The 17,543-nt window shown below is 39.6% G+C and overlaps 2 protein-coding genes across 2 annotated transcripts in view; both read right to left on the bottom strand.

Moving 5' to 3' along the window:
- The window catches only part of kntc1 (kinetochore associated 1), a 42,969-nt gene extending 31,799 nt beyond the window's left edge, over positions 1–11,170 (bottom strand). Inside the window, exons 1-21 of the mRNA XM_080766996.1 lie at positions 10,933–11,170; positions 10,699–10,831; positions 10,379–10,499; positions 10,033–10,148; positions 8,380–8,458; positions 8,130–8,207; positions 8,019–8,053; positions 6,874–6,984; positions 5,792–5,885; positions 4,356–4,408; positions 3,863–3,975; positions 3,354–3,411; positions 3,152–3,250; positions 3,011–3,054; positions 2,835–2,897; positions 2,637–2,712; positions 2,042–2,167; positions 1,733–1,899; positions 1,408–1,519; positions 887–1,030; positions 197–253 (exon numbers count right to left, since the gene is read on the bottom strand). Coding sequence (XP_080623122.1) covers positions 197–253; positions 887–1,030; positions 1,408–1,519; positions 1,733–1,899; positions 2,042–2,167; positions 2,637–2,712; positions 2,835–2,897; positions 3,011–3,054; positions 3,152–3,250; positions 3,354–3,411; positions 3,863–3,975; positions 4,356–4,408; positions 5,792–5,885; positions 6,874–6,984; positions 8,019–8,053; positions 8,130–8,207; positions 8,380–8,458; positions 10,033–10,148; positions 10,379–10,499; positions 10,699–10,824 — 1,872 coding nt within the window. The 5' untranslated portion in view covers positions 10,825–10,831; positions 10,933–11,170. The remainder of the gene's footprint in view (positions 1–196; positions 254–886; positions 1,031–1,407; positions 1,520–1,732; positions 1,900–2,041; positions 2,168–2,636; positions 2,713–2,834; positions 2,898–3,010; positions 3,055–3,151; positions 3,251–3,353; positions 3,412–3,862; positions 3,976–4,355; positions 4,409–5,791; positions 5,886–6,873; positions 6,985–8,018; positions 8,054–8,129; positions 8,208–8,379; positions 8,459–10,032; positions 10,149–10,378; positions 10,500–10,698; positions 10,832–10,932) is intronic.
- Positions 11,171–15,698: 4,528 nt separating this feature from the next.
- LOC308316951 (proprotein convertase subtilisin/kexin type 5-like) overlaps positions 15,699–17,543 on the bottom strand; it is a gene marked incomplete at its 5' end in the record, with an annotated part of 1,909 nt that continues 64 nt past the window's right edge. The window contains 2 exons of the mRNA XM_080765742.1: positions 15,699–16,426; positions 16,992–17,202. Of these exons, the coding sequence (XP_080621868.1) occupies positions 15,993–16,426; positions 16,992–17,202 (645 nt within the window). The 3' untranslated portion in view covers positions 15,699–15,992. The remainder of the gene's footprint in view (positions 16,427–16,991; positions 17,203–17,543) is intronic.

The following is a 17,543-nucleotide window of genomic DNA, read 5'->3' as shown; positions in this document are numbered from 1 at the left end:
CGCCTGAGTGAGGGGTATGATGTTCGAGAGACCCGAAACCCAGATGACCTTGGGATACATCACTGAGGATACGTCCCAGGTGCATCCATGCAATGTTTTTTGTTATTGTATTCAAGGGCTGAAATTCAATTCAATTTCATTTGTTTTGCAAATTCATCCACAAATAATACATTATAGAGATGAGAAAATAATTCACCTTTTCTGTTAACTCCAGATTCCTTGCCCTCAGCTCAAGCCATCTTGCCAAGATTTTCTGCAAATATATTTTGGCAACACTTTAATGCCAACAATACTAACAATAAATGTTATACATCCACCACATACATCCATGTACCAGTTTGTTGTGTGTGGTTTCCATTAATAATTAGCCTAAAATCATTATTATTTTTTCTTTCAAAATTTCAGGTGATAAACACACTTTAACTGGCAAATAAATATTAATGTTTGCCATATGCCATATTGCAATATAACTCTTTGTTTTTCATAAATCGATTTACAGACTTTTGTATAGACTTCGGAGCCTTCAACTGCATTGCATACATTAGATAAAGACGATTATGTCTCAAGTTGATTCTCATGCAGTACTTAACGCTTTGTGTGCCCTTTCAACATTTTCTAAATAGTGACCCAGGGTGCCCAATGTTATTTTTTTATTTTTTTATTTATAAAAAAAAATCAAAGACGTCCACAGACGTCCTGGGAATTACCGCTATGTGGTGCCCAGGACGTCTGTGGACGTCTTGGGCACAAAGCGACACCAGTGGCTTCCTAAAATGTATTGTGATATGCTTTGGAAAATGATTAGCACAATGGCACTGATTTGTAGTCAATGGCATAAAATATGCTAAAATACCTATGTGGTTCCTTTAAGACACGAACATCTCACCTGTCCTCTGGGAAGTACCCTCCTTACAAAAGGGACAATGACAGCTCTAAACCATGGACAGAGGTCTTGGGATGGTAAATCCTCAGGGATTGAAACAAGCAGAGTTTCAAGTCCACGCTCGTCGAACTTCTCTGAAATCTCTCCCTGTCCAGAGAACATTGTGTATAAATTACCATGATACTACTTACAGAGATCTTTTGTCATCTGCACTTCATGAAGAAGTAATAATAATTAAAACAATTATAATAAAACAATATTACAAAGTGCTTTAGATAAATAAAAAGTATCCCAACAGAATACAAACAACAATGTGCAGTGACAAATTAAAGTAAAAACATCAAAAGATTTCACAATTTTGGAAAGGCCTTTCTATAAAACAGGTGATTTAAAAGAAGACACTGATAGAAAGCCTGGGTTCCTCGGGCAGGTCATTCCAGAGTCCTGACTAAACCTCAACTCAGGAACAAGTTTTCCTCTCAGGACCTCAGCATCTATCTATCTCTGTACAATTTGGAGACTACCTCATGTCGGAGCCAAAGGAGCTGTGCACCCTGCAGATTGCCTTCTCTTAAGTGGGTCAGAATCTCTCCAAAGTTGTCTGTGCAGTTCAGAAACTCAATCCAGGCAATGCCACTGAAGGTAACAAACAAAACACATATTCACACACAAAGAATGTATATTCACCAAATTCACGGTTCGGTTCAATATTTTGGTGTCACTGGTTCGATTACTATTTGTAATATATTAAAACTACATATCTTTTTGTTTTAACTTTGAACAATACCCAAATTCTAGGGCACAGACCCCCAGCAGAACATTGAACCTTTTCATTGCATCCTTACTTACTTGAACTTATCCGGTCCATAAAGACTGCAGAATGTGGCCAATCTGGCCAAAGCCTCCTGAATATGCAGAGAGGCATATCGTGTGGCAGTGTGGTTCAGCATCTTCTCTGCGGTCTCAAAGGTGGGCCATGGCATCTTAAGGCAGTATTCCACCACATACTGCTCATCCTAAGAAAAACACAAAATAATCTTCCATCAGCAAAGCATGAACACTTTTAATTGCAGACCTTTAACTTTACACTAAACTAATTTCACTTCACTTTCAATGCAAAAATGATCGCTCCCCTCAAAATAGTGATGACATGCTCACCATGATTTTCATCAGGTTGGTGTTTGCCTCTTCCACGAGTTCACACAACACGTTGTCTCCATAACCCCCGACTGAAGCATCAGCCAGCTGCTCCAGCACAAAGTCCAGCTTCACCTTGTAAACAAGCTGAGCAAGAAGTAGCATTGTCAGTAGTAGTAAAAAACCCCTAATCAAGGCATAACTAACTATATTCTATATTAATCACGTCCATGTCGATGATGTTAATGACATAATGGGAAATTATCTTATATTATGATTAAAATAAGTGTTAAATAGATATTATATATTCTTTAGTAAACAGAAATTGCATTTTCATGGTCCAGATACCAATTTTATCCAATCAGGATAGAGAACTAAGACAGAATACGGATTAAACAAGTGAAATTGGAATGGAAAATTATGGAATTAATAATGTATACATTTGGCTACTGTGACATTTTTAATTAAAAGGAGAAGAGGCAAATTAAATGTCTAATTCCATCAGCCATTGTAACCACTGGACAAAAGCAACAACATGGAAATCTAACTTATTTGTTTTACTGTACTGACCCCAATGGTCACATGAATTTAATTTCCATTTAGAAGAGAGACTGACCTCCAAATCCAGCTCGAATGCAATTGCAAACTTTTCAGCTTCTTCAAATTTGTGCCTGTAGAGAAGCCTGCTGAGTCTGTGAACAGTAAAATGTATCTTCTATTATTGACCTCATATATCTTGTTATTGAAAATCACATACAGTAATAGGCTGATAAAATGTATATTCCAACTATTTAGTGCAAGACAACTATGTTACCTGTTCTCAGGCAAAGCCTCTGTGAAGCATCGCATGACAACACAAGATATAGGCTCCTCTGGGCTAATTGAAGATACAAAATAAACATCCATCACTCAGATATCACATCACAGTCAAATATTCATAATTTATAGTACTATGAATCAATGATGACAAATTTTAAAGAACACGCTTACCTTTCTGGGTTCTCAGATATCCCTTCAAGCAAATAAATTGTGTCCTGAAATAAAGGAAAGTTGACATGTTTAGCAGTGTACAGTATTGAGACCAACAAAGAAGTGGTTCAATTGCAATGACCAAGAATTGTAGATAATTACCATGTTCATTTTTGTCTGAACGAGGCAAGAGGTAGAGGAGACATCGAGAGAATAGAGAACAGCCATGGAGGGTAGAGAGCGCACGTGAAGTGTACTCGTCTAAATAAATAAAAAATGTAAAAGAATAAAGAAAGAAAAGAAAACTTCATACTTTAACATTAAATGATATTTCAAATTCCCTCTAAAGAAATATGATGTATACCTTGTGGTTGTCCTTCTTGGTCATTGTAATCATCTTCTTCATGCTGCCCTTTTCTTGGCTGAAATACAGATTGAGTTACATTAAAAAATATGAACTCAGTCTAACAAATCAATACAAGTACATACAATCTCCAGTGGTGTCATGGTGTTTTTTTTACTGATGTTTTAATGACGTCGCGTGCATGTGTGTGCATGGCGGCATGCACACAGAACAGCTGATATAGCCTAAGCCTATTGTTAAATAGTGTGTGAGTTTTAGAAACACAAACACAAAAGTAGACTTAAAATAGTCAGACAAACATCTTTACTGCACACTAGAGAAACTAAAAAGTTTGCGTTGACTAGGTGCGTCTTCTCTTGAAGGGGGTTCAAGAGAAGCGTTCTAGCATGCACGTACATGCACCGTTCCGTCCTTGCATGTGCATGTCAAAGAATTAGTGGTACCACGGTGTGGTACTGCGTTCTATGAGCATGACACCACTGACTATCTCACAAAATTGTGATACATACACCGCCATGGCAGCTGAGTCGCACTCTGTGATGAGTTGGAAGTCATGTATGGCAAGATCAGGCCAGCAGCAAATCATGACCAGACAATGTAGGTCCCACATACTCAGAACATCCTGAAACAAAAAGTGGGGGGAAAACCTACATGTACTGTACTAATAGTAGACCCATTATGTGCATATAGTTGCATTGCAAGAGACAATGGGTCATATAGTAATAACCGGTAGCACCTAAATTGCCTGCTGCTAGTTTAGGATCCAATACTGCCAGTCTGGCACAGCTCTGCCTAAGTTATGTGCCTCCCTCCTATAGGCTATACGACACTCTCTGCTTTCATGTGGTCTGTTCAAATAAATAAATACGATGTGGATTGACCATTCTTAAAAAACAAAGCAAAACTAAAAACTCTACATTTTACTTTTAATTATTTTGATAGAATACAGCATAAATATGTATAGACAAAATATCAGGTAACTAACAGAAACTTTGGACTTACCTCAGTGTCTAGAATATAGATGAGATTTTCCACCACCAGGATCTTCTTTACACCTTGCAAGTGAAGGTGAGAGAACCAACAGCTTAACAGTTAAATTAACAAATAAATTACACTTGTGCAAATATCTGATATATAAAAACAACAATATCTTGACACTCATCCTCATAACTTCCACCCTACAACACATTTCTCCAACCAGGAAAGCAAGATGTTTTTCTACTATATTTAAAGCTGCAATCCATTACTTTGTATTGTGTGAATAAGATGTTATTATTTTTTTCCCCCTTCTTAAATTTTATCCCACGATTATTGCAATCCTACACTCCCTCTGCCAACCTGGGGAGCCAATAAAGCTCGTTTGGATTAAGTCCCGGAAAAGACGTGCTTTGATTAGCCTGTAGTCACTTGAGTGGCAGCGACGCAGCGTACCTTCCACACTTCCACTTGACTTCTTGTAAAATTAAAAATTAATGCAATCATCCAATCCACTAAGCAAGTGTTGAAAACCAATCATTTGCCATTTTGGCAAATTGTTTGGGGGTGCAACACTCACGTTTAGCAGTGTTTCTCATTCCACATAGTCCTTACAAACACATAGTCACATGGGTTACTAATCAACGATTAAAATGATATAATTAGTGGAGATAAGTGGAGAAATAATGGAGCAAAGTTTCCGAACTTTTTGTGCCAAGTATATATGATAAACACATTGAATTTGAGACACTTGATTCCCATTTGTTTCAGTGAACTCAATACCGCCCCCGATCAGGTTAACTTGGATGGATGGATACTAGTTCAAATATGTCCCCTCTATTTCTCAATCCATCTTCAACCGCTTATCTGTAGTCGGGTCACAGGGGCAACAGCTCCATCAGAGTGCTCCAGACTTCGCTCTTCAGGGAAACACTTTTGATTTAGTTTTTCCTTCTTACTAATTATTTGATCGGCCTAAAACATTGTGTTTATTGTCACGATTTATCATGAGCCAAGTTGGCTTTGTCCGCGCCGTAAACGTCTTTAAATAAAACAAATAAAAAATCCGGGGCTTTTGTCGTCATGAAATGGGGCGGGACTGCGACGCTCTATAATAGAGCATGTTAATACAATGTAACGAACACAACTGCTGTGGTTATAGTTGGTCTACCGGCTCTTATGTTGAGAAATGTATGTTCTGTGGTCAGGTAGGACCACTACTGATTGACAAGTGGTATAATTAAGCTCAAAAGCATAATATACTGTATACTCTGATCAAACAAATTTTCTGTATGACCTCAACAGTAGAAATGTTGGGGCCTATGACGTTGAGGACCTGGGTAGGACAAGGTAGGACATACAAGTTACAGATTGCAGCTTTAAGAACAATTTCTCATCTAGTGTAGAATGTATGGTAATGCAAAATCTAATAATACATTAAATTACATGATGGAAGAAATCACCTGGGATTAAGCTAGAATCCAGAGACTGTGCAAGGCGCATAGTGGTCTGATATGGTTCCAATGTCCAGTGGGAGAGAACGTCCTCTTGATTACCCTTTAGAAATAAATCAATTGAGAAGAATCTGTTTTCTTTTTTTAATTAAAAACAATTACCATTACAGACAGCACCTTTTAATCTGACCCAGTACAAAACTTGGGGTGCATACTTAGTTTAGACCAGTCATTGGTTAGACATGGGTTACGGTTAGGTTTAGGTGTGCTGCCCCGTGGGAGGTTAGGTTTAGGGTGAGGGTTTGAGATAGGTTGTAGTTGTAGGACTAATGACTGGTCTAACCAATGACTAGTCTAAACCAAAAACTGTCTAAACTAAGTACTGCACCCCAAAATTCATAAAAAAATCATGATGGCAGTCCCACCATTGTGATTTCAAGCAAATGTTTTAAGAGCATTTCCCCCTTAACCCATTTAGACCGTACGACGTGTGGGAAAGTCATAACTAATCCAACCGACGGCTAACGCATCATCCGAGAGAAAAATATTCTGAAATTCTCTCTTTTTTTTTGGCCTCTCCTTCTACACCATACTGCTCTTTCCCGCATGTGCGTTGTCGTTCACTTCCCTGTTTATCGTTCACAAAGAAAGGCTCGGTGCGCGTGTAATCTAGGCCTTTTAGGGAGCTCTCCATGGTTTTGACAAGATGGATATACTAAACTCTTCATTTCTGACTTAAACATGCCTCTCGTTCAAAATATGAAGCGAGCGATCATCAGCAACTTTTATCGTAATCTTAGCGAGGTAAGCAAGCAAAAATATGTCTCAGAATTTTTTTTCCGAAATGGAAGGGGGGGGTGGGCTTACAGAGTAAAAGCGGCCATATCTTCCCGGCACCCCGAGCTTCTATTTTGAAAGAAATCCCGGCACTGATTGTGTTCAAATGGAGAGTGTACAAACAGCTTTAACAACCAAGCTGGCCATGCCTTGCTCATTTAGTGCCGTCCTTTCAATACACTGACTATTTAGAAGAATAAATCCATCTTCTATCAACTATTCTCTAGGATAATAAAGAGATTTTATGTATGTACCCCAATAATGAGATGAACTTCGTGGCTTAGATTGAACATCACTGCTGTACTGCATCCTTCCCCATGTGACGCATTGGTGGAACAGAAGTCGATCTTGATGAGAGACTGGAGCTGAAAGGAGGCAAAGTTTCATTAAATATCTATCCATTAGTGGTTCGTGGGTCGATCCGTCAACCCGGTCCGGAAGGCAGGACGGGGTTAATATTCAGACGCAATTACATCACTAATTTAATGCATTCTGGTACCTTCTCTCTCTCCTCCGTTCTCCAGGAATAATCTGAGCTTGTGTTAATTAGGCATAGCTGCATCTAATGATATCCCCTCACTGTACTCTGTAACTTTATCATTGAATGTTCCTTAATTATAATATTGTAGGCCACTGCATCCATCTATTTTTCTACCCTAGGTTTAGGTTTACCGAACCTTTAGCCAATATTACCTGGTGGTGCTCAATATACATGGTTTGGTTTCTTTCTTTTTCTCACAGAATCAAAGGTTTTATGGTCATGACCAGGATCCTGGATGGCTTGATTCAAGGCGTACAATAATCAATATCAAATTTGGAAGTCTCGGAGGTCATGGCACAGTCGGTAGTGCTGTCGCCTCACAGCTAAAAGGTCCTGGGTTCGATTCCCACGTCATCAGTGCCCATTCCCGAGGCAGGTTGGCAAAAGGGCCTTTCTGTGTGGAGTTTGCATGTTCTCCCTGTGTGCCCTAGGGTAGGTACGCTCACAAAAACATGCAGTAATCCTGGACTCTAAACTACCTCCCCCTGGCCAGCCGAGGCGCCTGATGGAGGGGAAAGGAACTGGTCGGAATAATGTGTTTCTTCCATGCGCTATGTCCAGTCGGGGAAACTCCCCCCTGTCAGGTGAAAAGAAGCAGCTTGGACTCCTCATGCATTGAAGGCATGAGGTCAGTCCGCTGCCCTCCCCAGGTTTGCAGAGGAAGTGTAGCGCCCAGGATTACATTAGATAATTGACACTGGGTGAAAAAATGAGTTACAAAATCGTGGGATAAAAATGTATTCATTTTTTTCTAAGTCTCTATGGTAAGAATTAATGTCGCCACTGTTATTGCCACTGTTATTGCCCCCCCCCCCCCCCACACACACACACACACACACACACACACACTTCAATTACCTCTTTCAAGGCTCCGACATCCGTTTTGTCAATGGCTAAAGAACAAAAAAAAACGAATAAACTCCAACATAGAGATACAGTAAGTATTTTGCTTTATAAATTACCACATACCAGTCTGGATCTTCACTAAAGCAAGGTTTGTGATGTGGAAAAATCCCTCGTTTATGAGGAGTAAGATGCGATATATTCCTGCAAGCATGAAACAATAAAATAGGTCCAACGAGGCTTTCAATCTAACATTCCATAACGTCATCCATTTCAATTAGTCACAAAAAGATCAATTTATTCCCCTTCAAATCCAGATTATTATAACAGTCCATCTCCAAAGCTAGTTTCTAATAAGCAGCTGGAAAGAGCTCACCTGATGAGTCCTTATCCTCCTCTATGACGAGATGCCGGTATGTTTTATCATTTCCTTTACATGGTTTCTCCACCAAAACCTGTAAGATATTCCTTTGTATTCATCAATCAAATCACATTACCGGTAATTTCATTCCCATTAGAAAGCACACTGGATAGTTATACAGGCTTTCATTATGGCTGGGTCGATTGTCTCAAGCAGGGACACCGAAACATTGTGGATGACTTCAGACAAGTACTGCATACCAAACCAATACAAGTTAAAAGGACATTGCCGCAATATGTGGGTAGATGCGCATTGTGTGACAATAAAAATATGTATGGTACATTCTGTAACTCGCATTTACTATTTATCATTCTCTTCCCTTTTCTTTCATGTCCTTTGACTTAATTACTCGATCAGATGTTGTCTTTCATGTTTACATTTCTTCACTTTATTATTATTATTGTTAATATTATTATTTATGATTATTCTTTTTTCAAATGTGTTACTTTTAATGTTGCTGCTGTCTCTTTGAGGAGACAATGTGAATTTTGCATTGAGAACCTAATGCTGTGTAACCTATGCTGTGCTTGTGTATAAAATGTATCGTTTACCAATGACAATAAAAACAATAAGTTGCAAAAAAAAGGACATTGCCACAATCCAATAAGGTGTAGGGGTCGATTCATACACCTATTTATTTAGTACTGAAAAAAAGTTTTGGGAAGGGTCCCCGACCAGACTTTTAGTTTGGCTCTATAAAAGTAAATTCATACTCCCTCACGGCTAGCGCCGAAGTCGCTTGTAAATATCGGAGGTCCTTGGCAAAGTTTTTATGTGTTTGTGGCCGGGAAATGAGCCTTGCACAGCGGATACAAAGCTTTATGATTCAGCCCATACCTTTTCGGCTAAAATAGTCACCATGTTGACTAAACAATGTAAATTGCTTAACAACCATTTTGTTTTATTTTTTAAATGACCGAAATAAAGATTCAAACTCAATATCTGACTAGCCCTCACTGTGGCGGTGCGTCCTCCTTGACTTCCAGCCAGCTGGGCCTGGGTGTTGTGTTGTGGCTGAAACAGGCTGATTTGTGTGTGTGTGTGTGTGTGTGTGTGTGTGTGTGTGTGTGTGTGTGTGTGTGTGTGTGTGTGTGTGTGTGTGTGTGTGTGTGTGTGAGAGAGAGATATCAAACGCAGTTGGTTAAGAACGTGATGTGGGGGTACCGACTGGCCAAGTGCCCATAGGCTATGGCCTGACAGCGCGTTGCGTGTTCGAGTCCCGTTCATAACGACCTTTTCTGCATGTCTCTCCCCTTCTCCCTCTTTCCTGTCTATCTTCACTTGATACTATCAATAAAAACAGAAAAGCCTAAAAAAAGAAAGCGATGCATTGTGGGAAACGGAGGTATCTTGTGTTTGTTTGTTATGTGAACATGTTGTTTATTTGTGTAGCCTAGTATCGGTTTGTAATAATCTTAGAGAGTATTTGTTTTATTGTTGAGAAGTTGAGAACGAGTGTGAGAAGAGATGAAAGCAGAGCAGCTGGTCTGACAACAACACTGCAGCCAGATTGCATGGCCAGCGAAAGACAGCTCCTGCAGACTGCCCGCTCTGCAGAGCTCATCTTTTTCAGCACTAAATAGGACTATGAAAGGACACAAGACATACCCTGGTGAGGAGGATCCTCTTTTGTGGGACATAGATCAAATGGAGGTTTCCATTTCTTTCGCAGACCACCAAAAACTGTCCTTCCAGACACACATCCACTGCATCCACAGCAGTTTCTGGGGGGAAAAAGTTACACCACCCGGCCCTCATTACTGCTTTGTTTAGGTAAAATGTATTAGACTACAGTACAGTAACACAGCTCTCTGCATAATAGTTTTATTAATTTGTTTGGCACACAGATTTGAATATGTACCATGAAACAAACAAGTTAATAGACTGATTCTTCAATTCTAGAAGAACACAAACTAATTGATGCTGAAACAAGCAATATCAAAGAGACATTTACCAAAGTCAAGGTGCAGCAGGATGTTCTGATAATTGTGATCAAACAGAATAATGGTTCTGTCAGCAACAACAATGCTACTATTCGTATCACTAGAGGAATAGAGCTGCGGATTGGACTGCACCTGCAAAAAACAATAATTTTTACAAGATTTTTGGTCAATACAATATACCGGTAGTTTAAAGGTGCCGTTTAAAAAGTTATACAACACACGAGTAGAGCAAATGCAAGGTACTTTTTGTGTTGTGAGGACAGGACACTGTATGGTGTCTGTCCAAATTGTCCATGATCACATGAATACCGGTATTTTAACCATAGCTTACCTTTTCACCAGTGGAAATTTTGACCAATGTATCCACTTGATACAAGCCACTATTTTCATCTGAAACATTGCGAAGCCGAAGACTGTTGGTGTCCTCGTTAGTCAGAAGTTCAATGTCGTTCCACATTGTAGTTCTTAGACAAAAGGATTAAGACCACTCACTCATTTAACGTCCATGTTTGTGTTAACAGTTAATCTCATTGACATATTAAGGCACACAAGCACATAACTATACCTATTGCTGGCCTCTTATTGGGGAAAAAGGCAAATTGTTACTATCGAGAATCCACACATTGGGTCGCGCTAGGCTAGTAGGATCGGTATATTTTTATATCTAAAGTCACATACAACTAGTCGCAACTAAAGTATACAACTGCTGGTCAAACCGTAAAAAAAATACATGTCGCGTTGGAGTTTGAAGCGTCAACACGTTTTAGCAGATCAAACAACACTGACAGTGACAGAAAATAAACATAAACAGAAAACTTCAGAAATTGGCGGGCTGTAGATACCATCCGGGTCACAAGGAGGAGCTTGAGATTTTTCTTCTGACAGACTGTACACTTTCGTGCAATGCTGCCATGGAATGCTGCCCTCCACAGTCTTGGAGGGCAGTCTTCTTCTGTTTATGTTGGACGCCATTTCCCAGCGGCCTTTGCGGCAAAATAATAATAATAAAAAAAACATATATATATATATATATATATATATATATATATATATATATAACCTATATATATATATATATATATATATATATATATATATATATATATATATATAGTACATAAAAAAATATATAAAAATATAAATAATAATGTAAATATGATTAAAAAGAAAAAATAGTCATGATATATTATTTACAACGATAAAGTCGACAAAGGTTCAGATTTTAAAGTTTTTTTTAAGTTCTCACCCTCAGAGCCAATGATGTTATGATCCTCTTCGGGTAGGGTGACTAGATCCAAAGTGTTCATTTGAGGGGCAGAAATATCACTTGTGTGGGACAGGGGGGACGGGATGGGGTTAGCGACTTATTACTTAAAACCTTTGATTCTAACATGTAAACAACATTAAATAAGAAGGTTGCCTCTGGCTATATCACATTTTTCCGATTTAGATTCTGGAAAGTTATGCAAAATCTGTCATGTTTTCCTATATGCCTAATTTGCATATTTAAATGTACAATTTCAGAAAACTGGGGAAGTTTCATGGTGTTAATTTCTTAAAATGTGTCATCCAATTCACCTAGGTGAAAATGTAAATATCAAAAAACTCCTGTGGAAGGGTCATCATACGGTACAGTTTAAACTACCGGTATTTTAACCCATTTAGGCCTGACGTCGAAATTAAAGAAATGTCTTCTATGGCTTTGCCTACTCATTTGGTAATCTCATCTCAAAAACTCCTGGGAACCCAGATTAGGTAATCATGGACTTCTGACTTATGTTGGTATATTAACACCTGAATGCAGCCTGACCACTGACCTGGCCAGTAATGTAAACCAACCAGAATCTCAACCCTGCACTGAGCCACTATAGACCTCATAGACAGCAGCTACAGAACAACAGGAAAGCCCTCGATGCCCTTTTAGTGACCAGAATCAGATCCAAACTGATGTCTCACATTTTGTTTTAAATGCAAATTTTAGTCATGGGTGGTATGGCCTAGGGCAGGGATACTCAAATAGATTTACCTGTGGGCCACATTACAAAAATGGCAAGGGGCCAGGGGCCAGTAGATAAAATTACGACATTAATGATACTTGATAACTTCTCTCTTTCAATTGCTTTATTTTCGCAAAATGTATCAAAGTACAATGTGCATGCACACAATATGTAAATAAATAAACGTGTTACATTTTCTTGCATAAACACAAAGAGCTGTTTCTGCACAAATTATTGCACATAACATGAGTAGCTGTTATAATAACATAATAACATAACATGAGTAGCTCTTTGCCTGCCTGCCTGTCTGTCTGTCCATGAGTAGTTATTTGTCTGTCTGTCAATGAGTAGCTGTCTTACTGTCTGCCTGTCTATGAGTAGCTGTCTGCCTGCCTGTCTATGAGTAGCTGTCTGTCTGCCTGCCTGTCCAATTGTCCATGAGTAGCTGTCTGTCTGCCTGTCTGCCTGCCTGCCTAATTGTCCATGAGTAGCTGTCTGTCTGCCTGTCTATGAGTAGCTGTCTGCCTGCCTGCCTAATTGTCCATGAGTAGCTGTCTGTCTGCCTGTCTATGAGTTGCTGTCTGCCCAATTGTCTATGAGTAGCTGTCTGTCTGTCTATGAGTAGCTGTCTGCCTTCCTGCCTGTCCAATTGTCCATGAGTAGCTGTCTGTCTGTCTATGAGTAGCTGTCTGCCTTCCTGCCTGTCCAATTGTCCATGAGTATGTCTGCCTGCCTGTCCAATTCTCCATGAGTGGCTGTCTGTCTGCCTGTCTATGAGTAGCTGTCTGACTGCCTGCCTGTCCAATTCTCCACGAGTAGCTGTCTGTCTGTCTGCCTGTCTATGAGTAGCTGTCTGCCTGCGTGCCAGCCAGCAAGTTGGTTAACAGAAAATAAATTGTTATGGCTGAGTAAAATAAAATACTATAGACCTCATAGACAGCAGCTACAGAACAACAGGAAAGCCCTCGATGCCCTTTTAGTGACCAGAATCAGATCCAAACTGATGTCTCACATTTTGTTTTAAATGCAAATTTTAGTCATGGGTGGTATGGCCTAGGGCAGGGATACTCAAATAGATTTACCTGTGGGCCACATTACAAAAATGGCAAGGGGCCAGGGGCCAGTAGATAAAATTACGACATTAATGATACTTGATAACTTCTCTCTTTCAATTGCTTTATTTTCGCAAAATGTATCAAAGTACAATGTGCATGCACACAATATGTAAATAAATAAACGTGTTACATTTTCTTGCATAAACACAAAGAGCTGTTTCTGCACAAATTATTGCACATAACATGAGTAGCTGTTATAATAACATAATAACATAACATGAGTAGCTCTTTGCCTGCCTGCCTGTCTGTCTGTCCATGAGTAGTTATTTGTCTGTCTGTCAATGAGTAGCTGTCTTACTGTCTGCCTGTCTATGAGTAGCTGTCTGCCTGCCTGTCTATGAGTAGCTGTCTGTCTGCCTGCCTGTCCAATTGTCCATGAGTAGCTGTCTGTCTGCCTGTCTGCCTGCCTGCCTAATTGTCCATGAGTAGCTGTCTGTCTGCCTGTCTATGAGTAGCTGTCTGCCTGCCTGCCTAATTGTCCATGAGTAGCTGTCTGTCTGCCTGTCTATGAGTTGCTGTCTGCCTTCCTGCCTGTCCAATTGTCCATGAGTAGCTGTCTGTCTGTCTATGAGTAGCTGTCTGCCTGCCTGCCCAATTGTCTATGAGTAGCTGTCTGTCTGTCTATGAGTAGCTGTCTGCCTTCCTGCCTGTCCAATTGTCCATGAGTAGCTGTCTGTCTGTCTATGAGTAGCTGTCTGCCTTCCTGCCTGTCCAATTGTCCATGAGTATGTCTGCCTGCCTGTCCAATTCTCCATGAGTGGCTGTCTGTCTGCCTGTCTATGAGTAGCTGTCTGACTGCCTGCCTGTCCAATTCTCCACGAGTAGCTGTCTGTCTGTCTGCCTGTCTATGAGTAGCTGTCTGCCTGCGTGCCAGCCAGCAAGTTGGTTAACAGAAAATAAATTGTTATGGCTGAGTAAAATAAAATACAATAAACACAATTTGCCTGAAAATAGATTACCCAGCTATGACCTTTTTCATGAAAAAAAATGAGTAGTGATATGGCTGACTGAGTAAAATAAAACAATCTACCTGAAAATAGATAGCTATAAGTGAAGAGCAATTTCCGCAATTACCATTTCCGCAATTTCCATTTCCGCAATTTCCTCAATTTCCATTTCCGCAATTTCCGCAATTTCCATTTCCGCAATTTCCGAAATTTCCGCAATTTTCATTTCCACCATTTCCGCAATTTCCGCAATTACAATTTCCGCAATTTCCATTTCCGCAATTTCCGCAATTTCCATTTCCATTTCCAACTATTAATGGCAGCTGGGTTTCATCATTCAAATAAAATAGAATTCTGTCCGTTTAGCTATAAAATTATGTCAGGGAATAGGGATACACAGTATATGTCTTTCATTTGCATTGCATCTCCCCCCCCCCCCAAGCTTTTATTTTCGTTCGAGTAATAGTACAACTCTAATAGTATTACTTATAATAATGTAATTAAAGATAACTTCATTCATTTTCCAGTGATTTCCGCCCATTTTCATACACAACATCAAGACATTGTCATCAGCGATGATAATGTCCAAATACCTGGTATACATATACTGTTGTCATGTGTGCTGCTCTACTGTACCCACACAGTACTACTTTGAATTTGGTGGTGGCGGCGGTGGTGAACTCCAGAATTGTGTCAGCATGGTCATCATTCACACAAATGATTGAGCCAAAATGTCAATCTGACAAAACAAATCCAACTTTATTATTAAGCATTACACCTCAACAAAATAGGGAGAAAAATCATGATGATTATTACTATAACCCCTTGGTAATAAAACCATATTGGTGCAATACCTTTACACCACTGGAAAAAAGAGGGAGATTTTGCTCAGAACAGACTCATATAAATACAAAAATATGTCATACAACCTCATGTTATCATTGGTGTCTAATACAATATGTTGCTCAAATTCATCCATAACATTATGCTATGATTTCATATCTTTTATGGAGTATTACTCATGGTGTTGCATATTTTACATCAAAGTCACAGTATAGAACTCAACATCAGAATAAAAATGTACGGTTAGACTTTCCATGCTAATTGCTTACCTGATGACAGATGTGTGTAGCATGCCAAAAGGCCTTGTTTTTATAACATCAAGATTATCATTCACAGTATAATTACTGTAAATATTGTAAACATGATTGATTTTTTTTTTGAGAAAAAAAACTGTAAACAGCATGCAAATACATTTTATAACATTTGAAGCACACCCCTGAGGTTTGAAGTTTGTTTGTGTCACTCACATGCAGCCAGGTGTGGTTCACTGTTAACCACATCATATGACTGAATATAATGGTTATTCCCTGGTGCATAATCCCTTGAAACTAAAATGGCTACCAATGACTTTTACATTAATACAATATTTGGATTATTGTACAATTATTGTGTAAAATATATAATTAACATTAAAAATTATAAATACAATTTCCACAACACTGGGAGAACACACATGCTGTGTTCAGTGAAGAGCCACCCTGTCAAGTCTGTGGTGCTTCCTTTTTATTTGAAGGAATAGACTTCATCATCATATTCCAACTCGATTTCCTCATCTTCATCCAGGAGTCCGTACTTGAACTTACGATACACCGTGCCGTCCTGTCCCATATACACAATATCGTCGTCATCATTCTCCTCATCATCATCCTCGCAATCAATGATGCGGTCACTGTACTCCCCAAATGATGAGGTGGTGTTTTGTGTGGTGCTGCCGCCATTGCTGTCAAGTTTCTCATAACCTCCAGCTTTGTTTTTAAGAGTGCTGACAATAGGATGTTTTTTGGAGCGAGCTTGGAGGAAGACAAAAACTCCTCCACCCACCACAATGATGAGTAGCACACAGGTAGTGACAAAGATTTTGGCACTGCTTCCTCGGCCCTCCAGTTCAAGTTCCTTAGCTCCCCTGAACACAAAGTTGACACTCATGATGCACTCCGCTAAGAAACAGAAGACAAGACAAGACAGAGGGTTAGATCAGATAAATTAGGTAAACTGTTTCAACTGTTTTTGATTGGCACACACATGACCTGAGTTCTTGTAGTGAGCCTGCAGGTCCAAGGAGAAATACCACCTCAGGTCCCACACCGAATTTCTCCGATATGAGATTATCATATCATTGGAGGTATGTTAGAAGATGGAGAACAGCTTTGCTATTGTCACATTGTACTGTATGTGTCTATGTTCCTAGCAAGGCACTTCACTAACTTTTGGGGACTTCTTCCCCAGAGTTACTGTGCCTTCCTGTTTTACAGGCTTCATTTCAATCATCATGGACTATATTCAAGGGTGTGTTTGCGGACCAAGGCTTTCCATTGAATATGTCTGGGGAGTCGGGACTGTTATATCATACTACAATTATATCTTCTATTATTATTGATCTTTAGTGGTTTTGTTTGTTGTTTGACTCTCTCTTCTCTCTCCAAAGTCTTTCTCCAGTGTTGCATGCTCTACATTTAATTTGGAAAAATACTTGACAACTTGTTGACAACTTTCACTGTTTACCTCTTGAGGCCTGGCAGTCGCAGCAGTCCATGGGTATGGGTGCACCATCCCTACGGGATTCATTCCCACAGCAGGACATGCAGCGGCCATCATCTGAAAGGATTTGGAGCGCATGACATTCTGTGCAGTTCCTCTTGCTGGCACCCCGACAGTCCAGGCAGGACGGATCACATGCCACACAATCTGACTTTGAACCCACAGAGGCGAGGCCCTGGAGCCATGTGTAAATATTTGAATCATAATCAGTTTAATGGCAAATAAACATCATATACAGTACAAATAATTTGACTTGGTATAGGTTTGGCTATGTTCTAATCAACATGTTATAGCACAAACAAAATAAGAAATGGCAAATAAAAAAGCCTTGTAGATTTAAAAAATATATGGAAATTCTAACTAGACAGCATGAAAATAATCCAAAATACAGTACCACATGCACATGTTGAGACATGTGAGCACACACACGCGCGTGCGCATGCGCACGCACGCACACGCACGCACGCACGCACACCAGACACAGGGACAGAGAGAGGGAAAAAGACGCAGTTTGAT

Source organism: Protomyctophum bolini, assembly GCF_963924005.1.
Source record: "Protomyctophum bolini genome assembly, chromosome: 6".
NCBI classification, from domain to species: domain Eukaryota; kingdom Metazoa; phylum Chordata; class Actinopteri; order Myctophiformes; family Myctophidae; genus Protomyctophum; species Protomyctophum bolini.
Note: the sequence above shows the minus strand (reverse complement) of the source record. Positions and strands in the feature narration are given on the sequence as shown.